The sequence below is a fragment of the Natator depressus genome, chromosome 2 (genome assembly GCF_965152275.1).
Source record: "Natator depressus isolate rNatDep1 chromosome 2, rNatDep2.hap1, whole genome shotgun sequence".
Classification (NCBI taxonomy): domain Eukaryota; kingdom Metazoa; phylum Chordata; order Testudines; family Cheloniidae; genus Natator; species Natator depressus.
In genome coordinates this window covers 239,380,407-239,407,132 of record NC_134235.1, presented here as the reverse complement: position 1 = coordinate 239,407,132, position 26,726 = coordinate 239,380,407, and the positions used below count along the sequence as shown (strand labels likewise).

General features: G+C 41.1%; 1 protein-coding gene across 1 annotated transcript in view; it reads right to left on the bottom strand.

The window, feature by feature from the left end:
* PITRM1 (pitrilysin metallopeptidase 1) overlaps positions 1-26,726 on the bottom strand; it is a 46,401-nt gene that overhangs the window by 4,650 nt on the left and 15,025 nt on the right. Inside the window, exons 13-26 of the mRNA XM_074946229.1 lie at positions 25,317-25,451; positions 23,444-23,582; positions 21,773-21,889; positions 17,634-17,766; positions 17,047-17,167; positions 15,641-15,717; positions 15,062-15,227; positions 14,851-14,951; positions 13,591-13,711; positions 12,319-12,390; positions 11,550-11,662; positions 5,121-5,246; positions 3,440-3,585; positions 1,405-1,507 (exon numbers count right to left, since the gene is read on the bottom strand). Of these exons, the coding sequence (XP_074802330.1) occupies positions 1,405-1,507; positions 3,440-3,585; positions 5,121-5,246; positions 11,550-11,662; positions 12,319-12,390; positions 13,591-13,711; positions 14,851-14,951; positions 15,062-15,227; positions 15,641-15,717; positions 17,047-17,167; positions 17,634-17,766; positions 21,773-21,889; positions 23,444-23,582; positions 25,317-25,451 (1,670 nt within the window). The remainder of the gene's footprint in view (positions 1-1,404; positions 1,508-3,439; positions 3,586-5,120; positions 5,247-11,549; positions 11,663-12,318; positions 12,391-13,590; positions 13,712-14,850; positions 14,952-15,061; positions 15,228-15,640; positions 15,718-17,046; positions 17,168-17,633; positions 17,767-21,772; positions 21,890-23,443; positions 23,583-25,316; positions 25,452-26,726) is intronic.

The window sequence follows — 26,726 nt, the reverse complement described above, 5'->3', positions numbered from 1 at the left end:
CCACCAAATGAAATTAACGGGTAGCAGGTTTAAAACAAATAAAATGAAGTTCTTCACACAACGCACAGTCAACCTGTGGAACTCCTTGCCTGAGGAGGTTGTGAAAGCTAGGACTATAATAGGATTTAAAAGAGAACTGGATAAATTCATGGAGGTTAAGTCCATTAATGGCTATTAGCCAGGATGGGTAAGGAATGGTGTCCCCTAGCCTCTGTTTGTCAGAGGGTGGAGATGGATGGCAGGAGAGAGATCACTTGATCATTACCTGTTAGGTTCACTCCCTCTGGGGTACCTGGGATTGGCCACTGTCGGTAGACAGGATACTGGGCTGGATGGACCTTTGGTCTGACCCAGTATGGCCATTCTTATGTTCTTAAGACACTAATTACACAATAGTAGGAAGAAACTTCCCTGTGATACACACTCTCCCAGCAGGTATTCAGAGAAAGGTGCAAACATCTGGTATCTCTTGGAGACAAGATCCCTGTCCAGGTGGCCCATTCACCTGACATTATATATAATTCAGTATGGTTTAGCAGATGATTTTATACCAGTGGTTCTCAACCAGAGGTACATGTACCCCTTAGGGTACAAAGAGCCCTTTTAGGGAGTACATCAACTCATCTAGGTATTTGCCTAGTTTTACAACAGGGTACATAAAAAGCACCAGTGAAGTCAGTAAAAACTAACATTTCATATGGACAACTTGACTATACTGCTCTATATGCTATACACTAAGTACAGTAAATCTAAGTACAATATTTATATTCCAATTTATTTTATAATCTATATAGTAAAAATGAGAAAGTAAGCAATTTTTCAGTAATAGCATGCTGTGACACTTGTATTTTTAGGTCTGATTTTGTAAGCAAGTAGTTAAGTGAGGGGTAAATTGGGGGTATGCAAGACAAATCAGACTCCTGAAAGGGGTATAGTAGTCTGGAAAGGTTTTGAACCACTGATTTAGACACCTAAAAGCAGGCGAAGAATGATAGAACTGGGTCTAGAAAAGCAAATTCATCTCCAAAGGGACTAAATCTGGAGCCATCTTGTTTGAGCTAAAAGAACAAACAAACAGTTTCTGATCCAGTCAGAAGCAGAACAGCAATCTCAGCAAATTAAGAACTGCAACAGAGTTCACAAACAAATTAGAATGTTGACTAAAAAGCTAAATGGAAAATGGCGATCCTCCTTTCGCAGGCACAGTGATGATATGAATGCAGGTACAGGAAAAAGGTTACCTCAGTGGTCAGTCTTAGAAGGAGAAAAGGGATGGTGGCTTCTTTCAGGCAATGTAATAATGCAAACCTTTATCAGCTATTTTACATCAGACAGTTTTTAATCTGTCAAACTCTTACAAGGGATCTGGGTTTACTTGCATTTCTAAAATGAGCACAGACTCACTTGTTTGCCACATCGATCAGGTGATCACGGCTGACAGCAAAAAGCTGCTCCCTGTGTCTCTGCTTCATCTCATCTGAGATGCCGTTCAAGAAATGATTCATCCCTAAAAGTAAGAACGTGACTTGGTAAGTGTACTGAGTCTCTGGCATCGAAGGATAAAAATCAGATACATGCATCGAGTACTCCAAAGCAGGATAGCTGGGAGAGGAATGAATACAGTTTGCAGCTAGTTAAGAGCTCCACAATTCTAGGCTCGTCATAAAAAGTACTGTACAAATTGTCTAATTGTTAACCAGTGTCAAGGCTAGAGCTGGGCAGAGAATGGATGTTCCATTTTGTGGAGAATTTTAAAAAAATGTTTTGACAAAAATCAAAAAAGTTTTGATTTGAACTTAAATACAAAATGCAAAAAATTTAACCAAAAAGCCGTTTGGAAGGAGAAAAATATATATATAATTAATTTATTCCAAAAGTGTCAAAATGGCACATTTTGACATTGTCCGAACTTTTTCCCTTTTTTCTCCAAATAGAATTTTGGTGAACTCAGAATGATTTCATGAAGGTTCTGATTTTAGCAACCCTGTTATCCAATGGAAAGCTGTTTTGTCAAAGTTTTGCAACCAGCTCTAGTCAATGCTGCTAAGACAAAGATCTGACCCACCTTTTTCTCTATATACCGTCTACATAATTCTGCAAACAAATGCTTCTATATACTTACAAGAAATCCTGTAACAAGAATCACTTCAGTGATCAAAGAGGTTAAAAATAATCACAGAGGGACTTCTTGACACTGCAACTTATGACCCAGTAAGGGGAACATTAAGCAATCACCATACATTTGTGGCTCTACAGCTCTGTTCAACTCTCTCTTCTCTCCCCTTCTAGCTACTGGGAAGGATTTTAAGGGTGTTCTCTTTCCTCTCCTCTAAACTCCATCTCACTGGAGGAGCTTGTTCATTTCCTCAGTCCTCATGAACATTGCTATTTTCAGTGCTTCACTAACTTTGCCTGATACCAGTTAGAGTGTGAGCAGCTCCAGACTAACCTGTGCACTGCACAGGAGTGCCAGGCAGCTCAAGCTCCAAAGGACGAGAATCATTACCCTCTGACAAGCCACCGGCATGTGACATTGAAGCATTTTGCTCACATATGAGCACCTGAAAATTGACAGTGCCTAGCCTGTTTTCATTGTTCAAGCTAACAGGCAGAAAAGCCCACGAAGGGTGGAAAAGTAAACGATTCTTGAAGTTTTTTTGTTTAACAACCTAAATGGCCTTGCTTGTGTTAACACTTTACAGACATACATTGATTTTTAATCTTAGTGTTCCTTTATTTATACTTAAGGGATGGAGTAGGTGCCTTAACTTTAAATTTTGGTTTGGATTTATCAGCGGGGAGAGCTGTTCTCAAACTGCAGACTATTTTGAACTGTGTTTAAAAAAAGTTCTAAAAAGAAAAGAAGCTACCATTCATCATGACATCCAAACATGCAGCTAATTTTACTAAGTTATTTACACTTAGTACTTTTCATCAAGTATCTCCAAAGCACCAAACAAATTTATGCGTTCCCCATCTCTAAAAATAGGTAAACTGAGGCAGAGAGGTTAAGCAAATTCAGGATCAGTGTACATATCTGGCTAAAACAGGTATATAATCCATACACTTTTCCAAGTATTCCATTTAACCAACAGACCTATATGGTTTTCCTATGTGCTAGAACAGGTGCAATTTTTTTAGGCTGAGAAAGACAGGTTAAAGGTTTAGTTATTTGAGTTCCCCTATTCTCCCATGACAATATTATGATCACAAGCAGCAATAAGAACATTTCAGTGAAAAGACATTACACGTGTGATCTTTAAGGTGAGCAGTAGCATCTTGCTGTTTTATAGAAACTAATCCTTATGTTAAATCCACTGAAGCCAAACATGAGCTTATGAAAGGGATTAGATGAGCAGACTAGGAATCATTCACTTCCTTCTAAGCCTAGCTAGAACACTGGATCCCCTTGCTGGGGAACTAAGAACACAGAACATACCTTTGTCTGAAGGAGCTATAGGAGCATCTACAGCTGAAAACACCGCAAGCTTGGCTTCGTCAATGTCTTGCTGTGCAAATTCCCCAAACTGAGCCCATTCAGCTGCTTTTTCAAAAGTTGAAAAGGTTGATATAGAATTTGGATCCCTAACAAATTAGAAGAAATTCCTTTTGTATTACAGATGACAACCTGTGTCTGTACAACTTTTAATACATTTGTTTTTAAACCCACTGCCTTTCATTCAAAGATTCCTAATCACTCACCAAATTCTATAAACTACATCTAGACCACACACATACCATATTCGATGAAGGCAGCTGTCTTCATACAGCAGATAGAAACACTATACAATACTTTGAGATAAGGAGTATTTCATTCAACAGAAGTTATAGCAGATTGTACGTAGGCAGAGTGGGCCAAATTCAGTAGTGATGTAAATAGTTTCTAAGCTGGTCATGAAAAAGGTACAATTAAATGGAAGTGCTAACTCAGTGTAACTTGCACAGATTTAGCATTCAGCAGATGTGAAAAACAAAAAAATCTACAGTGATATTATTTGGGGACCAAATTTAGTGCCTGGCATAAGAAGATGTAACTCTCATTAGTATCAATATCAGTTATGCTTACTCCAAGGATGAATTTGGTCCATGAGTTCTGAGCATGGTGTAGCATAAGGTGGGGTGGGCAGAGGTTACACCTTCCTGTAAAATTGCTTTTCCTACTTACACCCATTTTGCAAACTTACTGATGTCCAAAATTGGTGAAAATTACACTATGTCATAACTCTCACCTGCTGTGAGGCTGAAAAATGCTTACACCACCACTGAATTTAGCTCACAGCCTTCGGTAGGAGCTGTGCTAGGCTGCATGCAACCCATTATAATTATTTAATTAGTCTAAAAGAGTGGGCATATACCCCATCTCTGGTGAAGAGTCATGGAGTTAATTACCACCTGGTTTGGACCTCTGTTTCAAGTCTAAGACAAACAGCAGAAGCTTCAGTAATAATATGCCTCATAAGATGAGACAGAAACAATTGTTCAGGGCTGATATAAGGAAAAAGTGTAATCTAGTCAGTCACCAGCACCACTTTCTGCTGTAATCAAGTCTTCCTTGGAGGTCTCCAGCCCAATCACCCCACATGGAGTCATGTCTGGTTCTGCTACGGAGGGGAGAGGCCAGGGCTTTTGGGAGAAGCCAGTTTAGATCTACATGTCAGGAACCTCACTACCTCCCTCCACTACTGTTCTTAAAATGCCTCAGTTCCCTCTCTTCATCCCCACCGCCAGACCAGGAAGAAACATGCTGAAGCTGGCATACAGCTGAGGCTGGTAGTAAAACTGGCACACTAGTCACCACATACACTGAGTTAGGAGGCAACAGGGTAACAGCTACCACCAAGCTGGGCTGAAGTGAAGCCTAGGATGTGAGAGGGGTTTTACTGAATCCTGGAAGGAGCAAGGAGAAGGGGAGAAAGCCAGAAGCCAAGTGACAGATCTCAGTGATGTCAGCAGTAAGCCCCTCTTTCCTCATCTCTAGCTCAAGCCTCATTTTCTTGTCCTATTCAAGTCACTTACAGTCCTGGCAGGTAAAGTTAAATTGAGCCTGAAATGATGGCTGCGTATGCAGAGACAATGGCTACATTTCATAGACAGACTCTACAGAGGACACACAGTGTTACCTGTAAGAATAGAAAGTGAATATGCCACTATGACTGAGTGTAGCACCTCCTCCATAAGCACCTCCTTTCTCTCTGATTTCCCTATGCAAGAATTTAGCTGTCATCAACCGTGCAAGGATCTGAAGGCTGAAACAAAAGATTAAAGCAAAGGTGTTAAATCTGCCCTCTGGCTATTGGGTATCTAATCTACCACCTCTCCACTTGACCAGAGTTTTTCAAAGATCTAAGTTATACAAATGAAGTATTCCTAATTGCACCCTACAGTAACAATGATGATTTAAGCACAAAAATGAAGAATTTTAAATTGTGCCATCTTCAATACAAAGTCTCTTGATTTCTCCATACTAGAATAGCACTACCACTATGCTCCCTAACTTCCCTAAATAGTTTAAATTTCATCTCTCTCCATGAAATGTAAAGTTCTCTAAGCCACCTATTTGGTCACATGTCATGTCATCATATACACAAAGAAACAGGATCAGAGTGTGCAGGGTTCTCCCTCAATTTGGAAGTTATAATTCAGTTGCTTTTGGTACCCAAATTCTAACAACGTGGCAAATTCTGTCCTTGTAAAAAGACTTCAGCAGGAGTCACGAGCAGAAACAGTAGATTTTGATCCAATGACTCCACCCTCCCTTACAGAACTTGTTAGAACACAAGCAGGTGATATTTTTAGGCAATTATTTAAACACAAGATCAACAGCTGTGCAAAGACTGCCTTCTAGAGGATTTCTCATGAGTGTGGTTCAAAAATATATGGAGGTTACTTACCTGTAAATGGAAGTTCTTTGAGATAGGTGATCCCTATGTGTATTCCACAAATTGGTGCGCATGCATGCCATGCATCCAACTCTGGAAATTCTAACAAGCAGCATCCACTGGCCCGCACATGCGCAGTAGTTCATCTCATGCTCCAGACCGAGGACATAAAAGGCGATGCAGGCCAATGGCTCTCCAGTTCCTCTTCTTACGAATCCAAAAAGATCCGAAGGGACAGAGGGTGGATACTAGAATATAGATTGGGACCACATACCTCAAAGACCTTCCAGTTGCAGGTAAGTACCTCCATTTCTTCAAGTGCTGGTCCCTGTGTGTATTCCACATGTGGATGACTGACAAGCAGTATTCAGACTGGAGGGGGGTGCAAGGATGCTTAAACTATTGCAGTTTCCACTGCTGTGTCCGCAGCAGAGAATTGAACTAGCATGCAATGTTTAACTCTAGCTAGCCACCCTGGACATGTCCAGAGATGGTACTTTGTGCAGTGATGTTGCAGAGGCAGCTTGCGCTCTGGTGGAAAGCGCCCTTACTCTGTCAGGTGGAAGGATGTGTGTCAATTGGTAGCACACAATGATGCACCCACAAACCCATTTAGAGATCCTCTTAGAAGATATAGTTTGTCCTCGTGAACTCTTTGTAAGAAAGAGCCTAGGAGACTTCCTGATAGCATTCTACCTGCACAGGATCAAATCTAAGGTGTGTGTGTCTGATGTCAAGGGACTGAAGCTTCCTTAACAGAGTTATGGCATTTTTGGAAGAAAACAGGTAAGTGGATAGCTTGGCTGACATGAAATTCCAAAATAACCTTGGGGAGAAATTAAGGATTCAATCAAAGAAAGACCTTTTCCTTGTGAAAAACAGTATACAGTTGGTCTGCCATGAGGGCTCCCATCTCGCCCACCCTTCTGGCTGAGGTAATAGCCACGAATAATATGACAGGTTAAACATGTTGCCAAGGGTTCAAATGGCAGCCCAGTGAGTGCTGACAGCATGAGACTGAGGTCCCTCTGAGGCGTAGGTTTGATGATTAGCAGAAAGGTTCTAACTAGGCCTTTCATAAGCCTCAATGTTGTAGGGTCAATAAAGATAGAATGCCCATCTACTGCAGAAACGATAGCACTGTGTTGTTCAGGTGAACACCCTGACCCATAAGGGATGAGTCTGTTACAATGGGGACTGTGGAGGTGGGAGTGAAAGGGAAAGCCCACTCTCTCTCAGAGACGACCTGTACCTGCTGATAGTGCAGGGGTTACAATTTAAATGTACGGTCACCCCCAGAACAGCTTGAGTGATGCCCCCTCCCAGGCAGGTCTCCCCGCTTACCCTGTCTCCCTACCTGGAAAGTACCAGGCCTCTCCCTGCAGCTCCCAGCTGTTGCTCCTACCTCTCCGCACGGTGTGCAGCTCACAGCTTGCCGGCTCTGGCAGCTGCCATGCAGGGACAAGCGGGACTGACAAACCTTGGCAGAAATCTGCGGGACACGTAACCTATGTACCGTCTCACACGTCGCCTCTGCTGTCACTTCACCTGGGTTCGACCACCAAATAAGAGAGGCGATGACTCTGGTGGGAATAGTTACACTGGTGTTAATGAGATCCTTTTCAGATGAGTAGACTGAACAGAGCAAGGTTTGTAGGCAGCATATATGAAACCTGGGGGAATGGGTCACATAAGTGCATGAGGCCATGTGGGCCAGGAGAAAAAGGCACATCCTGAGTGTAGTTCTTGGTCTGTGAGTAATCTGTGCTATCAGATAACTCATTAGCTGAAATAGTTCCATGAGGAGGAAAGCTCTTGCTGTAGTGGAGTCCAGTGTCACTCTGATAAAGTTCATCATCTGTGTGGGTGTTAAAATGGTCTTTTCTTCATTTACACAGACTCCTACTGCTGCTAACAGCTGCAGCAGGAACAAAGTTGCAAACAGACCTCTGGGCCAGATCCACCTACAGGGACCCAGGCACTGAGATACAGATAAGCTGTTAGCAGCAGGACAGTGGGGTGGGAGGAAGTTTTGTTTCATGGTCTCTGTGTGTATATAATGTCTTCTGCAGTTTCCACGATATGCTATGCATCCGATGAAGTGAGCTGTAGCTCACGAAAGCTCATGCTCAAATAAATTGGTTAGTCTCTAAGGTGCCACAAGTACTCCTTTTCTTTTTTCTTTTTAGGAAAACCCATGTGTAACCCTGTCTCAATTGAGAAGACTTCTATGAAAACTTTGGGCGCAATCATCAGTCTAAAGCCTGAACTGGAAATGCTCTTGCTCCACCAGAAATGAAGGAACTTTTTGTGAGACGGTTGAATATCTACATGGAAATAAGGATTCTTCATGTTGAGAGCCACGAACCATATTCCCTCCTTTCCTGAAATTTGACTTTTGAATAAAAATGTTCAGCTGTTGAAGGTCCAGAATGGGTATCCACCCTTCGTCTTTTTAGGGACCTTAGAAGTAAGGGGAATAGAACCCCTTTTCCTTGACACTGAGGTGGTACTGCTCTATTGTCCCTCATAGGAGGAAGGATGTCTGGCAAAGAATCACCTTGTAAGAGTGATCCTTGAAGAGGGACTTGTGTGGGGGGAGGAAGGGAGAAACTCTATGGAGTATCCTTGATATATAATTTCTAGGATTCAGCTGTCTGTCACGAGGGAATCCTAATTGTGGGTGAAAAGTATGAGGTGGCCCTCAAAGATCATGGGGGTAAGAAGTGACTGGCATCAACTGTGGTAGATGGATCTCAACTATGCATCAAAAGTAGCCCTTGGCAGGTGGCTGAGAATGGGCAGAGATCATGGTAGTAGAGGTGGCTGAAAATCAAGGTCTCTGAATCCTGTCATTTACAGGGAGGCTGAGTGTTGACTGTGGAGGGGGCAGCCTTGGTCTATATCCCTGCCTCTGGTGCATTCTTCACGGGACTGGGATGTAAACCCCCAGGGAGTGTAGAGTCATCCAAGTCTTTCTACAAGTGTAGGGATGTGCCCATTTTCTCAATGAACAAACTCAACTCATCGAAAGGCAGGTCCTGTTTGGTGTTCTGGACCCCCTTGGGAAGCTGTGAGCAGCGAAGTGAAGACTCATGCTTCATGACTATGCTAGTGGTTAAGTCTCTGGATGCAGTGTCAGCTGCATCTACTGCAGCTTGAAAGGAAGTCTTAGCCACTAGTTTGCCCTCCTCTAAGAGACTGAAACTGGGCTCTGTCATCAGAGGAAAGATTGTCCTTAAAATCCTATTTCACTAATGAGGCCTGATAGTTAGCGATACAGAATTGTAAGCTCATAGACGAGAAGACCGTTTTCCCCATAAGGTCCGATCTCTTTGAGCCCTGTCAGCCTGTGTGGTCTTGGGATGCTGTGACTTTGTTCTCTCTAGGGCTACAAGGGAGTTGTGCGCTGGGTGGGAGAAGAGAAATTTAGCCCCTCTGGCAGGGACATAATAGCATCTCTCAGCCCTCTTAGATGTGGGGATGTATGAGTCTGGAGTGTGCCAGACTACTCTGGCTGGCTCCATGACTGCCTTGCTGATCAGGAACGCCACCTTGCTTTGACCGGATGCTGGGAATCCTGGACCTCCTCAAGTGGTGTCTGGAGGTCACTGGCAATTGTATGAAATAGCTCCTGGTATTGCCTATGGTCATTCAGTGGAGATAGTGAAGATCGAGTGATGGCTTCATCTGGGAGACAAAAATGAGTTTCCCGTCGATAACTGCACATCCGGGCCTATGTCCTCCTTCTCGTACTCCAACGGATCCAGTGGTGCCACGTAGGAGAGTTGTCGCAGGATTTGTGGACAGATCCAGGGCATCTTCCAAAGGGATGCCAGGGCTCCCAGTAAGGCAGGATCAACTGCACGTGGTGTGAAGCCCATGGCATTGTGTACCAGTGATCCCAAGGGAAGTCAGAACTGGGAGGATGGAGCTCAGATCTCCTTGACTGTCTATCGTGGCTCAGCTCTCTACAAGGAGATGACAGAACAGCAAGAGCGTCCTATCTATCCAAGTCTGACAACTGCTCTCACTTCACTGGTGGAACCAACAATACCGGAGGGTTGGAGAAGGGATGGCTCCAGTGACAGCAAAACATAGCTTTGTCCTCTACTGTGGCAATGTCCCTCATAAGCACCAGGCCAGAGAAGAGAAAAGACTGAGCGTGAGAGAGGAATATATCCTCCGGTGTAGTATAGAAGTGTCCATAAGGACTTAGTGCTTGAAGCATTCCAACAGTCAGGACTGATGGTTCCGACTCGTCCCAGGGAGTTGTAGCCAGGTGGTCCTGAGGAGGATGGGACAGTACTGAGGAAGAATCAGGCCCAGCACTTCTGGATTGTGCCAGCAGGTGTCAGTCCTTGTGTTTTGGAACTGGAGCTACCAGTGGTACCAACAGCTCCTTTTTACATACTTTACCCATCAATCTGTGGGTCTTTGGTGATCCTGGACCCATCAGATTCGCACGCAAATGCTCACCCAGCCTGGATGGGCTCGGGAAGGACTCCTTCCCTTCATAGGCAGATCTGAAAGGGCATCTGTCCTTACGAGCATAAGAGAGTGTTCCTTAGCGCTCGTCTACACCGGGGAGGAAATCGATCTAAGTTACGCAACTTCAGCTATGTGAATAATATAGCTGAAGTCAACGTACTTAGACCTACTCACCGTGGTGTCTTCACTACGGTGAGTAGACAGCTGCCGCTGCCCCGTCAACTCTGCCTGCGCCTCTCGCAGCAGTGCAATACAGGAGGCAATGGGAGAGTGCTCGGGGGGGTCGATTTATCGCATCTAGACTAGATGCGATAAAAATCGATCCCCGCTGGATCAATCGCTGCCTGCCAATATGGCAGGTAGTGCAGACATACCCGTACTCTCATGGGGAACCCAGGAAGAAGAGTTCTTGAGCTAAGCAGCTGTAGATTCCACTCTTAAGCTCGTGGTCGGAGGGGTGTTGCTCATCTGATGGGGCAAATGTATGGCAGGGGGGTCTCCCTGGCCTGGATCAGAGAAAGGCCTTAGCCTTCTCCATAAGGTGTTTTCTTAATCAAAGTTCACAAGCTTTGCGAGTTTGCAGCAGAAAAGCGTGACAGATGCTGCACTTTGCAGCAATACAGGTTTCATCCAAACAACAGAGACAGGGTTGATGATTGTCATTCATGGAAAAGGAGCAAGGGCACGGGAGATGGTTCTTGAACCCTAGGACTTTAAAGCACAGTCCCAGACCACAGGGAGGAAGTCCCCGGTATGGGGGGGGGGAACCTTACCTATACTAATAACTAACTATGCTAATATAAACTATACCTTGTTTAGAAATGTATTTACAGAGTATAAGGATAAAAGCTGGAGAAATATGTGGACACAGGGATTCCAACTCAGGCCATGCAGCAGTAAGAAGGAACTGGAGATGTGTTGACCCACACTACCTGTTATGTCCTGGGTCTGGCGCACAAGGTGAACTTCTGTGCATGCGTGGGCCAATGGACACTGCTTGTTAGAATTTCTGGACTCGGGAGCTTGGCGTGCATGCGCACCTACCTGTGGAATACACACAGAGACCAGCACCTAAAGAAGAATTTCTGCATACATCCTGGTTAATGGTTTTCAGTCTAAAACTAGGTCAGTTTTATTTTTATGCACTGTGTTTCACTGCTGATCCTTTCCGTTTCCCACCTTGCATAATCAGGAGCTGTGTAGGGAACAGTTCGAATGCATTCTCCAACATAATTCACTGGGAAGGGAAGTAGAAAATGGGTCTTCATCTGACATGGTTTGAAGGTAGGCTCCTGAGAGAAAATTGCATCTGGGTTGATTAACATTGCAGTTAGAGATTTTAAGTAGCTACAACAATCCATTCATTTGAGAATATTAGCACCATTGCATACTTCTTAAGAAGAGCCTGACACTCTCAAACACCAGCACCCAAGCATTCAACCTAGCATGGGTTATTTTGTTAAAAAATGATGAAATTGTGCGCATGCCCCTTGTAATAAATCATACATACTGAAATTGTCTTGGTCTACTACAGCAGAGGGATGTTGTACAAATACTACCTCATCATCACACTACACATTCTCAGTTATGCAATCCCTGTACCTTACTGGATTAAGAGTTCTGATTTGCATAACCCAACCCTCTCCTCTCTGCAACGCCTTCAGAACTAACCATTCAATCCACATAACTCCAGATATTCAAATACCACAAAAATGAAATAAATAAATTACTCTTAGTAATCAAGGGTGGGGTAGGATGGGTCAGATTTCATGGCCATAGGCCTAGGAAGTTCCGAGGACAGTATCCAATGACAGTGCAAGGTGAGAAAGCACAACGTATTTCAGTTAAGCATGAGTAACTGGAGAGAGTACTGTTCATTGGAATAACTATAAAAAGGGCCAATTAGATCAGTAATATGATTAACCAAAGTCAAATAAACTGTACTTACAGTAATTAGTTTTCTTGTGATTTGTGAACAATTAAGCCTTTCCCTTCCAACAGGCACGGGCTCTGGAGACTTCTACAAATATAGGACTTTGCATTAGAGTTTCAAAAGTCAGAATAAGGAATATTACAAAAAGTCCCCCGATTATTCCCCGGAGGGTCATGCATCACCTTTTGCCCTCCTTCCCCTACAAACAACAAAAACATCAAGGGAATTTGATTACTTGTTTCTACTTGCATTTATGAGGAAACACTAAAATGGACTTCATCCCATGGGTAACCTGGCAAAAAGCTGTGCCATATGATAACCTGAAGTTCTTAAGGGCTGTATCGCCAGGCTTTAGACAATGACTTTGGGCTTCTTAAATCCATCTATCGTGCACTAGCCCAAGAGATTTGCACAAGTTATGGTACTCCTCCTTGGATGCAGTCCTTAAAGCTTATTTCCGTTGTCTTATATGGTCCATGCTCATAGATCAGAATTTGCTCCATCTGAGTGTGAATGCCACTGAGCACGTAGAATACTTCCCTAGATGTCCTAGCCCAGGAATGAGTTATTCTACAGCTGAATGACTGTTTGGAGCTGCATGGCACAAGAGATTTCTCTCTGGAATACATCTTAAATGGCGCTCAGCTAAAGAGAAGTGACAGGACTCACGCGATGGGAGGAAAAAACGTCCCTCCTCCCCAACACCTGAAACAGCAATCAGGGTGTGGGATACAAGTCCCAATAGTTGAAATCAGAAGTTCAACCCCCACCTAATCAACCAAGAGGAGGCCTTCCACTGAAGCCACACAAAGGTTTATACATTCTCCTAGAGATGTGCCCAAATAAGAAAGCTGTGATGTTCAGGGACAGAAGGAAGCATATTTTTCATTAGTTGTGTGAGAAGCTACTGTATTAGATTTTCCCTAAGATCTCCATCCACCCCTTAAATAGATAAATAGTTTGTGGCCCAGCAGATATTTACCCAGAAAATATTTACATTAGATGACATTATAAACTATTTTCATCATCACTGAGTTGAATAACTAAACAGTAAAAAGTGCACAATAGCTGGGCAAACAGTTTGAAGGTCACATTGCATACCAAAGGAATTGATTTCTCTTTGAGAAGTCACAAGCCTCTTTGTATGGACAGGATGTGTATAAGTTCACCAAACCATTTGCCTTCCATTTGAGCAGCCTTAGTCTGTTATTAATCTTACTCAGTATAGTAATTCAAAAATAGTGGTTAACAAAAAATTTTACTCACAAATCAGATTTTTTTGCTTACCTCAATCACATGGGGGCGGACAGGTTTTCTCTCTTTTTTGCTTCTAGCGATGCCCTTTAAAAAGTTTTCTACTTCTTTAGATGCTTGTGACATCTGTTGAGGTGTAGCATTCACTGAACATCTGTTTAAAAAAAAAAAAAAAACACCTCACACATAGTAGCATGTTTCTTGCAGTTTTACAACCTTTTAGGTTTCAACTATTTCCCATCCTTGTACACTTTTTTTTTAAAGCATCATCCAAATCTCACAAAATCTCTGTGCCAGTGACCCTGATGATAAACACAAATTACAGCTGTAAATAAGGAAAGCATTGACAATTATGACCGCAATATACCACCAGCGCTCTGTCATGAGAAAATCCCACTGGATTCTCATTGCTTTCCCCAAGACAATGAATCAACACTTGTCCAACAGCATCAGACTTAGCACTCTGCAGTAGTTGACAACCTGGCATTCCTGCCCCGAAGAGACAGATAAACTATGTTTAAGCTTTAAAACGCAATCTCTCCACACCACTATTACCAATTCTCTCTTTATAACTATTTCTCACCACAGATTCTTGCATTTAATAAAAAAAAACTGTACATAGGTTATTTCCCTGCCCCCAAATCCAGGTACAATATCCTGCAAACTAAAAAAATTCAGAATAAGTTTAGTACTTCAGTAGCAACTTGTGAAATTACAGTGCCTGAGTGCAAACATTTTGACTTTAGCATTTCACTTATCTTTCTTAATATTGCAAAAAATGCAAAGTGGATTCCAAGACCTCACTATTTCCCCTTGGAAGTAGACATGCCAAACTGCTAAACCCCCCACCCCACATACAAAAACAGAAATTGGGCCTGTTTTGGTCTTAATTGGCTTGTGAGTTGCTTGTTGGGCTTGTAGCTTGTTGCTTCTTTTTTTTTTGATCGGCTTCCAGCAAGCAAGAGCAAGGGGGGAGAGAGAGTCAGAGGTGCACAGTGGGCCCACCAGTCTCAAAACGCATGCCAGGCACAGGAAGGGGAGGGATCTAGTCACAGAGATTTGGGGTTCCTAGGGAACTTTACTTACTTTAGTTTTGTCTTACTTTAGTCTTGTTTTGAAATGGGTTTAGTTTGATTTTTGGCTTATTGTGAAAGTCAGGGTGCTTATTTACCGCATGAAAGTTGGCAACTGTGCTTAGAAGCAGGAACTTCTCCAACCTGCATTGCATGAGTTTAAGGATAACAGTCAATGAAAAATCTTAACAACAGTAAAGGAACATTAACAGGTTCTCACCTCATGTTATCACTGTTTAATAAATATTTCTTAATGCGTGGTAGTTTGCGTAGTACTGGTTTAATATCAGACATTTCTGCAATTCGCTTAATCAGTTTCACCTGAAAAGGAGGAAAGAAATAATCAGCAAACGTGATGTATACATTAGCATAAATAAGCACAGCATTATAAGAGAGTTTGACATCAGTTAAATGAACCACCTCCCCTTTACCTGATCCATGCCATTAAACATTTCTTGTAACTCTCCAGCAGGCGTAAGGGTTTTGCTAGCTCGAACAGATGCATATAAATGCCCAGAATCAGGAATGCCATTTGACAGCTCTTGTGCAGTCATCTTAACCAGTACTCTAAAATGCTCCTCTTCTTCAAAGTGTGGGCTATATCAGAAAGGGAGAAAACAACAGTCACTTGCTACAATAGTACAAATTCATTAAACAAAACAAAAAAGACAAAGGAACAATGGAGAAAAATGCAAGAGTTCTCCAGATCTCATGCAGAAATTTTCTAGTCTACTTTAAAGTATTAAATGGTTCATTGTGACAAATTCTAAAAATAGCCTTTACCCATTCAGCTGATTAATGCATTATATGGTTTGTATAGAGAGCAGAATATTTTGATTTAGAGCATACTGAAATTAAGTTATGCAAAACCAGAATTGCTCCAGAAAAACAAAGTAGGAACTTTTTTCTTTTTCTTTTTTTTTTTTTTTTTTGGGGGGGGGGGAAGGGAGGGAGGGAGAGCGGAAAGTAGAAAAGGGACCAAAAACACATTAAAAAAACCAATACACTACTTGTTAAAGATTTCACTCCATAAGTGCATCATGTCTGGCAGATTTCTATCCAGGCACAGAGAAGAAAAGAGCACACCCTAAAGGAAAAATGAAGATACTTCACACACAGGATAAACCAACAACACAACTGAAATAAAGGCTGCAGAAACACGTGGTAGCATTTTATGAAAGTGATTATCCAATGTCAGCGTAATGGCCTACATCACAGAACTACAACCAGATTGACACTTTATTCAAGAGAGACCCACTGCTAAAACTGCAGGGCAGACAAGAGGCATAGTTACATAGCTCTACATGAATGGTACCTTCCCTACAATGGGGTAAACCCTATCCCATGTGCCATTAAGAGCCAGCTTCTGTGCCTCTATGTCAGCCCATCACATCCAGATGGTAGTTAAATGTGGTGTAGAAGGAAGGCAGTGGGACTCTAGATCAAAAAAAGCTGTTCAGGGGATGGAGAGCTGAGTCTCTAATCTAATCCCCTAAAGAACCCTTCAGATATACTGGTTCCCCTCTCTCCATACACTGTGGGCAGTAACTACTGCACAGCAGTTACAATAGGAGAAGAGGACCACAACAGGTCAACATTAAGAAAAATTAAGAGTCTTAATTGGGTTGAGTGGGGAAGTCCTAACAAGTCTGACCCCCTAATGAGCTTGAATATGTTGAATATTTGTTAACTATCAATATCAATGTCTATCTTTAAAGATTTTCAAAATTTTTATCCATTTCAATTGTCACAATGGGAGATATCATGGGGGAGATCAGACAGTAATTTTTTAATGACAGTAAATGCTGAGAATCAAATTGTTAAAACTTTAACCATTGTAACACAAATTGTGAACATCACACATCAAAATATAAAGTCAATAACCTTATATCAAACACTAATAAATTCTCAATCAACATTTTTCTTACTTCACCTATTTGTAAATTTCTATTATCATCGATGAAAATATATTTTGGTCTGTGTGTGTACGGTGAAATCAATGCTTTCTGACAAAAATCTAAGCTTTCATGTTTATACATATATTAAAAAGTCCTACGCTTATTATGCCATGCCCCTTTGTCACGGAAGAATTGAAACAGGAAAACATCTTTTGTTCCTTAGGTTTTTTTTTACACTACTTGGATACTGTGGTGAGAGAGGTTATAAAAAAACAATCTGAAGATAAAGAGTCATGTAAAACGTTACCTTTGGGATAAAGGTAAGTTACGATGATAGTGAAATTTATATGTTACATAAGCCAACAGAAGCCCACTTCTACACCAATTTTCAGCCCACCATGTTTTGAAATCATTGAAGTGTTCAACATTAAGTGCCTGCTTTATGGAGAAATTTTGCTCCACCCTTAACTACAGTGCTGTCAGTGTAACACAACAGCATATATACTGTTATGATGTACCTGTTCATACGCATCCAGATGCGAATCATCTGGAACGATGTGTGGGCTGACAGACATGCCACCTGTTTTTAGCTCCATTTGCTGGGCTTGCTCTCTGTAACCAAGCGCTCCACAGCCCATTCTGAAGGGGAAAAAAAAGTAGCGTTTTATTTCCACATATAGTAAAACCAGAAACAATCCAATCTGTCCAATACAAATACACAAGATACCTTAAAAGGGTAAGGTTACGTAATCTGAGGCTATCATCAAATACATGTTTTTTTAAATTAATAAAGACACTAGGTTTTTGTTTTTTTTTCAATGTCAGCAAATACCCAATATATGCTATTAAACAAAGAAAAAAATTAGAATACAAGAAGAGTATTAAAAATGTATTTGATAAATCAAGAGGTTTACAAGCTTACTGGCTAACTGTCTCAGACCCTCTCCCATAATCAAAATTATTTGTACTATTGAAACATCACTGAAATTACACAAAACAGAGGTAAGATAGAAAGTAATTGTTCTAGGAATTGTTCACTATCAATATTTCCATGTATTGTAACACATCATATCATCCTCAACTTCAAATACGCTAATTATCTTACTTAGTAATGACCCTGCAGAAGAGTGGCACGTATGGTTTGAGCTCCTCTGGAAGTGTATTCAAGCTGGAAACAGCTCTGAAATATACCATCCCATTGGTTGGCTGAGAACAGTATTGGACAGGGATTTCATCAGCTATGAACAAGAGAAAAACATTGCAGTCTGCATCCCTCACTTTGAACACATCGTAACTATGACATTTGCCAAAAGTACTTTAGACTAGTTACACACTACAAAGGTAATAGGAAGCCACTTCCTGTTTTAACTGAAGGTATTATGATGAGTCCTGGACTGAATCATGAGTTTTCTAGGCCAGTATATAGTTATACTCAATAGGAATCACCTTCCAAATGACCAGACTGAGAAAGATCATTAAATATTTAAATTTTAGAGTCAGAGAAGGACAAGATAGGTGTGGTAATATCTTTTTATTGGACCAATAAACTACTGTTGGTGAGAGAGAAGAACCTTTTGAGTTACAGCGCTCTTCTTCAGGTCTGTGTAACTCAAAAGCTTGTCTCTCCCACCAAACAGAAGTTGGTCCAATAGAAGATATTACCTCACCCACCTTGTCTCTCTAATAGCCTGGGACTGACACGACTACAACAACACTGCATAGAAGGATAAGAGAAAGCAGTCAAACAACTGAAACACAAACTGTTTTTGAAAACTGCACTAAGGAACCCTTTGTCCCTTTTTCCCCTTGACCCCATCATCTCCAAAGAATAGTTGTGATTGTAAACAAAACCAGTGGAAAACCCAAATATATTGTGGTTATTGATGCGTAGACAACAGCCTTGCTGACCTGTGGGAAAGGAAGGAGGGTATTGTTTGGAGGAGTACAGGAGAAAAAGGGGGAAGGAGAAAAAGGAAACAAAGCAATTTTCAGCCCCATTTTCTTTGCTTTATTTTCCTCCCCCGTTTTAAGTAAATTGGGGGGAGGGGTTGCTTGTGCTGAAATGAGAGAGAAGCAGAGGTGGCATAGAGGTGACAATAGAGCGATATGTACACAAAGAAGTATGCTTACTAAGGAACACTATATAGCACAATTGCATAAGTCAATATCTATCAAAACTCAGGGAACAGCATGACTGAGACAAACCCAAACATGACTGAGACTGAGACAAACCCAAACATTTCTGAACTCTGATGGCCTGAAGTAACTCAATTTTTGCATCAAGCTTTCCTACTGCCTTTAAGAGTCAGAAGCTCTCACATGCTCCTCTGGGACCAGAATTTGATCCTTCAACATTTTCTTAGAGGCAGAGGTGCTCTATTATGCTGCTCTAGTTATAAAAGTGTTTTCTAATTATTACGTGTTACCACAACAATGTACGTTGACTAAATTATGCATTAGTCTCAATTATGACATTTAAATTTTGAAAGAAATACCTTTCCATTTCTCACCAGAGAAACAGCTGCTTTTTGGAATTCTGCCCAGTGGTGACATTTAGTGGATAGCCAATGTAATTTTTACATTCTGTACAGGTTCCTGTAATAACTGGGAGATTATATTCACTTGCTAGCAAGTGGCAACAAAAGAACAGCTGTTCAGTATACACCTATTAGTTTTTCCTCTATTCAAATTTAGTGATTTCAGTCTGATGGATAATGTTTCTTACCACTTTTAGTTGCTAAAGCAGCAGATTCTGCTCTATAGCCTACACTAACAGATGACAAAACCAGGCAATTTGGGAATCTGAGATAAATGTACTTCTAGTCCATTTCGACTGCTGCTGTCAAAGGCTGCTGTTTTGCAGAAAGCTCCCATTGAAAATTTTGTACAACCCAATAATACTTTCAGAATTTTGCTAAAATTAATCTTTTTATAATAAATAAAAGTAATCTACAATTACTTGTTCTCCCTCGATTTAGGGGTATGGAATAAAAGCCTCAGTTTGAACCAAGTCCCTGACTCCCTCAGGGAACCGATGAGCAAGATCCCCTGGGAGAATAACATGAAGGGGAAAGGAGTCCAGGAGAGCTGGCTGTATTTTAAAGAATCCTTATTGAGGTTACGGGGACAAACCATCCCGATGTGTAGAAAGAACAGTAAATACGGCAGGCGACCAGCTTGGCTTAACAGTGAAATCCTTGCTGATCTTAAACCACAAAAAAGAGGCTTACAAGAAGTGGAAGATTGGACAAATGACCAGGGATGAGTATATAAATATTGCTCGGGCATGTAGGAATGGAATCAGGAAGGCTAAATCACACCTGGAGTTGCAGCTAGCGAGGGATGTTAAGAGTAACAAGAAGGGTTTCTTCAGGTATATTGGCAATAAGAAGAAAGCCAAGGAAAGTGTGGGCCCCTTACTAAATGAGGGAGGCAACCTAGTGAGAGAGGATGTGTTAAAAGCTAATGTATTCAATGCTTTTTTTGCCTCTGTCTTCACGAACAAGGTCAGCTCCCATGGGCAGCACAGCATGGGGAGGAAGTGGCCAGCTCTCTGTCAAGGAAGAAGTGGTTCAGGACTATTTAGAAAAACTGGACGTGCACAAGTCCATGGGGCCGGATGCGTTGCATGCGAGAGTGCTAAAGGAGTTGGCGGATGTGATTGCAGAGCCATTGGCCATTATCTTTCAAAATTCATGGCGATCGGGGGAAGTCTCGGAAGATTGGAAAAAGGCTAATGTAGTGCCCATCTTTAAAAAAGGGAAGAAGGAGGATCCTGGGAACTACAGGCCGGTCAGCCTCACCTCAATCCCCGGAAAAATCATGGAGCATGTCCTCAAGGAATCAATTCTGAAGCACTTAGAGGAGAGGAAAGTGATCAGGAACAGTCAGCATGGATTCACCAAGGGCAAGTCGTACCTGACTAATCTAATTGCCTTCTATGATGAGAAAACTGGCTCTGTGGATGAAGGGAAAGCAGTGGACGTGTTATTCCTCAACTTTAGCAAAGCTTTTGACACGGTCTCCCACAGTATTCTTGTCAGCAAGTTAAAGAAGTATGGGCTGGATGGGTGCACTACAAGGTGGGTAGAAAGTTGGCTAGATTGTTGGGCTCAACGGGTAGTGATCAATGGCTCCATGTCTAGTTGGCCGCCGGTATCTAGCGGAGTGCCCCAAGGGTCGGTCCTGGGGCCGGTTTTGTTCAATATCTTCATTAAATGATCTGGAGGATGGTGTGGATTGCACCCTCAGCAAGTTTGCAGATGACACTAAACTGGGAGGAGTGGTAGATACGCTGGAGGGTAGGGATAGGATATAGAGGGACCTAGACAAATTGGAGGATTGGGCCAAAAGAAATCTGATGAGGTTCAACAAGGACAAGTGCAGAGTCCTGCACTTAGGATGGAAGAATCCAATGCACCGCTACAGATTAGGGACTGAATGGCTCAGCAGCAGTTCTGCAGAGAAGGACCTGGGGTGACAGTGGACGAGAAGCTGGAGATGAGTCAACAGTGTGCCCTTGTTGCCAAGAAGGCCAATGGCATTTTAGGCTGTATAAGTAGGGGCATTGCCAGCAGATCATTCCCCTCTATTCAACATTGGTGAATGTTGGAGTACTGTGTCCAGTTTTGGGCCCCACACTACAAGAAGGATGTGGATAAATTGGAAAACATCCAGAGGAGGGCAACAAAAATGATTAGGGGACTGGAACACATGACTTATGAGGAGAGGCTGAGGGAACTGGGATTGTTTAGTCTGCGGAAGAGAAGAATGAGGGGGGATTTGATAGCTGCTTTTAACTACCTGAAAGGTGGATCCAAAGAGGATGGATCTAGACTATTCTCAGTGATAGCAGATGACAGGACAAGGAGTAATGGTCTCAAGTTGCAGTGAGGGAGGTTTAGGTTGGATATTAGGAAAAACTTTTTCACTGGGAGGGTGGTGAAACACTGGAATGCGTTACCTAGGGAGGTGGTGGAATCCCCTTCCTTAGAAGTTTTTAAGGTCAGGCTTGACAAAGCCCTGGCTGGGATGATTTAGTTGGAATTGGTCCTGCTCTGGGCAGGGGGTTGGACTAGATGGCCTCCAGAGGTCCCTTCCAACTCTGTTATGCTATGATTCTATGATTCAATATATTGCCAAATATATGAAGCCTTTTGATTTCCCATTCATTCTACTTCTCAAAGTAAAATGTCAGCAAATTAAACTGTTTCTTCATTTTATAAAAGATTTAAGTTCACTAACCTGCAAATGCCATCTCCAGCTCAGTGAATGGGATTGTGGGCTCAATATCAGATACTTTTAGAGCTGGGAGACAGGAGGTATCCTGAGATTTGCTTTGAAGAGCAATTAATTCCAAACCTAATAAAAGCAGAATATTAAGATTAATGCTTAAAGGTTTCCAATAAAAACTATCAAAACCCAGTGAAATTATGTAGCTAAGGGAAAAAAAAACAACACATTTCTATGACAGATAAGAGTGATACTTCCCATTCCCAACAGCTCCCGCAAACGATTATAATCACTGTATTTTACTGAAATGCACATCAGAGGGCATCATAGAAAATCCATCATCATCCTAACAGAATAAAGTGTTTCTATCTCCACCCTTTATGATAGCTCATGATCCAGAGATTAAAATATTTGACAGACACCTACCAGCCAGATGTCAAAGACCTCCCCCTAACAGCAAACTCCAGGGACGACAACACAGCTTTCAGGTGAAAAAGCTCAGTATCCACCTGGAATTCTTACCAGAGTGCTCTCTCTGGACCTTGCTACATGTTGGTTGGCTAAACCTGTTAGTCTGTTTGAAAAACCTCAACCTCTATCTTTTATATCCGCCTCTGGCTAGTGGTTGCTTTAAAAAACCTCAAGTTCACCTTATAATGTAGGCGATCTCACCTAGCTGCTAGAAAGCTGCTCTCCCTTTTCCAAGCCCAGAACCTCCAGGCTACTCTGATGTAGTATATCAGCTTCTCTACTCCTCTAGATTTTGTTTCTTTTTTCCTCAGTGAATACTTTATAGTCTGCCCTACTGCTGACGTTTATAGCTTTCCCAAGCACCAAGGCATGTAACTGACATGATGTTTGTATGTTTCACAATTGCACACAGATTCCAAGTCCTGTTAATTTCATTTAGGAGCTGCTTGAGTAAGCTACAATGTTAGAGAGACCACAATCTGCAGCCTGAAAAAGACATCATTGTATCAGTTCACATTCAGCCTAGAACAATAAAGAAAGCTCAAACTTTTCGGAAGTGTTATATAGGTCTTCTCAGTTGGTCATACAAATTTCCCTCACAACAGTGATGGAACTGATGATACATGTCTGCTGTCCTAAGAGCAAGTTCACTATATGTTTCTAGTATTAGCAGGTTAATGTTAAAAAGAACATTGCCTTTCCCCTCTCCTCCAAGGCTCTGATCAATTTCTTCATTTTTTTAAGTGAAGAGTACTCTAGATAGTTTTCAGAGTAACAGCCGTGTTAGTCTGTATTTGCAAAAAGAAAAGGAGTACTTGTGGCACCTTAGAGACTAACCAATTTATTTGAGCATAAGCTTTCGTGAGCTACAGCTCACTTCATCGGATGCATACCTCTAGATAGTGGAATCTATTGGTGATGTCTTTAACCATACAGTTGTCTTTTACATGCACATTTGAGCACACACAGATTATTTAAAAAAAACCCAAAAAACAAAAACCCACACACAAACCAGTAAAATCTTCCACTTTCAAAACAAATGCTGATGGACTTTTGGTGTATGTATATATATATATATATATATATATATATATATATATATATATATAAAAATAAAAGAACTATAAATATTCTGTAAGTGACAAATAAAATAGCTGATTGTCATTTTTTTAAACCGTTATCAGAACTAAAAAAGCATTACAAGATGCTAACCTTTTTCATATGTTTGTTTCTTCTCTTCTTCAGAAAGAGCATTAACTTTTTGTTTCAGTTTTTCGGCTTCCAATTTTGCTTGTTTTTCATAGTAGCTTTCATCTGGACTCATTGACAGAGTCAATCTATGTGGATTATCCTGTACAAATACATTCCCATAACAAAATATTAGGTTTAAGGACTGTTTCTTCCTCCCTTTCATCTTTAGATCCCTAGATTATTGCCATCACCAAGCAGATATATGCCGAATGCATATTATTTTGCTTGCATATCATTTGAAGCCACTTAAGGTCTCATTATTTCTTTCAGTTAAAATCCTACCCTTTGATACATTAATAAATAAGGGGTAGAAAAGGATGCACATAGCCACAAGCATGAGCACAAGCATCCCTCTGTGACACTTGAGCAGCCAGCATCCTTCAATGACATATTGGTCACTGGTCTAATTAAATCAATATAAAATACACCACTGTAACTTTCTCACATAGACAAGGCCACAGACACGAATGTCCTAGAAAATAACCTAACTAATATGCTAGGATAGTTAGAGCAGCCTAATTAGATCCTTTCCCCAGGCACTTCCCACTGTCTACCTAAGAGCAAGAGCTCAGAGACTCCACGTGAAACAGAGCTCCAAGCCACAAAGAGGGTAGACGCATCCTATACAGCCACCTGAAATCCTGCCTCAGAGGTGCAATGAATAACCCCAGTTCTCCAGCCAGGGAGCCCACCTGCAGTGTGCAAATTTCATAATTGCTATTAAATTCTTTGTTTTCTACTCTGAAGCGGGGAGCTGATATATTTACTGTGAATTTTAACCTTACAACTCAAATAGTTTCCATTTTATATAATATTGGGGAGGCTAATAAAAGGACACAGTGAACATGAAAACCGTCCATTTAAAAACCATCCATTTAAAATATTAGTTTAAAAAGGTCAAGATACACTTGCTTCTGGGGAAGCAGCCCAAACCATTTCCTCAGAGACAAAAGGAAAACTGATATTTCAGCAGGTGTCAACAAAATTGAATGGACTATCACCTCTAGCCTCATCTCTACTCATGGCCTCAGCACCGTTTGAAAGACAAAAGACGCATCATTGAACTGGGGGAAATCCAGCCAGACTGCTGTAAGCATATGGTGAGAGTCTGTGTTTTGCCTTTTATTTCTTTGTAACCAATTCTGACTTTTATGCCTTATTAATTGTAATCACTTAAAATCTATCTTTCAGTAGTTATTGTTTTATCTAAATCAGTGTGTTTGGATTGAAGTGCTTGGGAAACTTCATTTGGGACAAGATCCGTGCACATCATTTTCTATTAATGAAATGACAGATTTTCTATGAGCTTGCACTACACAGAAGGAAATAGCAGGGCAGTACAAGACGCACATTTCTGTGGACAAGTATCGGACCGGGAATTTGCTAGTGTCATTCTGCAATACACTTCAGGAATGGCTGGCCAGGAGCACTCATAACTTAGATGGGAATAATTTACATGCTAGAGGCTGTGTGTGAGCAAGGCCAGGAGTGATTGCTCTCACAGCAAAGCAGTGTAAAAGGCACCCCAGGACACAGCTGTTCAGCAGGCCAGACTGTACACTGGGCAATGTCACACTTACATTTTGCCCAGAGTTCATGTACGCACTTTAGTTGGACATTTGGCAAAAATGGGCAGTAGCTTCATTTTTGAAAGGTTCAAGGTGTATATGATGAATGGACTCCATCTGTTAATGCTGACATTTAATCTACCTCCAATACTGGGTTTTATAATTAGGAAAAAAATCAAGAGGCCTAAAGCTAGTACTATTGTCACAGGCTCAAACAGTGTGATATAGAAATTAGTATTAAAAGAGCTTTTTCTTTAGTCTCTTACCTTAAAATACTGTTTAACTTTTTCTTGAAGAAATGTTGGGTTTTCCTTGAGGTGCTGCCTGAACTGAGTCACTTTGTCTGAAATCTTCAAAAGTTCCACAGGGTCTCCTTCATGATTCCAGCAGGAGGCTATGTACTTGAATGACAAGAAATTAGATAAACATGACATTTAACTGAATACACAGGCATTTCATGGATTGGTATGCATATTCCATAACACACACATTACCAGTCTTGTTTATATATGTATAGCAGACAAGCAACATGCAACACTTCAGTAATACCGCCATTTGATATGTACATAAGGTAAAAGTGACAATATTGTTCGTTAAAAGAGACATCAGAGGTTAATTCACTCGCTCCCCCTCAAAAAAGTTACCTTGGCAGGCTCCCAATTTTCCAAGTTTTCACCTTAAGGAGTCTTTTCACATTTCTCCCCCTTAGCCCAGATCTCACCCGTCCCCTTACTTTTTAGAATACACAAATATTCAGTCCAACTGGGAGGAAGGGCATGAAAAAAGTAAAATTGAACCAGAACTTCCAAGAGAGATCAGATTCTACAGTCAGTTACACATTTGTATGAGTTTTTCAGCCTAAAGAGAAAACTGTGTTTTTACATAACTCAGTTATGCGTTTAAATGGGACCACTGTTAACATAGATAAGATTTATAAGCAGAAGTCTGCTGAGCCTTTTTGTTTTGGAGGTTTTGTTTTCGTTGTTAGGACTTGTGGTATGGGAGAAGTTATTAATTTTAAAATTTGTGAAACTACTATTGAAAGTTGATCAACACACTATACAAGAACCTGAACTGAAGAGATTGATAGTTTCTGTTCAGTAGATGAAACACATTGGGTATGGGGTGGGGGAAGAGAGACTTGAAATAAAGTACACTACAAAGCAAATGTTAAATAAATGAAGAAAAATTGTTCTTGAACTGCATTTATCAAAATTATGTTTTCTATAGTTCTCCATTCTCATTTATTGAATATTTACACACACACACACACACACGTGTCCTAAGCATATAACATCTGTCAAAACTCTAAAAAATATTTAAGAATTCCGTGGGAACTTTCTGTTGCAAAGAACATTATTCTTTCTCATATATCAATTGAAATATCAATTGAAAAATGGGTAGGTTAGGTCTTGGGCAGAGGTAAATTTTTCTACAAACCTTGGAACAATAACAGTCTGTATTAAAAGAATGCTTCAAGATTTGGAAGAATTTAACATTACTCACTCATTAACTTTGATCATTCTAGCAACAATTTGACAGTTTCAATGTGGCTCTACAAATGTCAAAAAAAAAAATAACCAGACAAATTCCTGTCTGACTGCACTCTAAAACTAAAGTGTTCCAAGTTCAATAAATCTAACTTTTGCTTTTTTGTCACTGTTGTAACAAGAAAT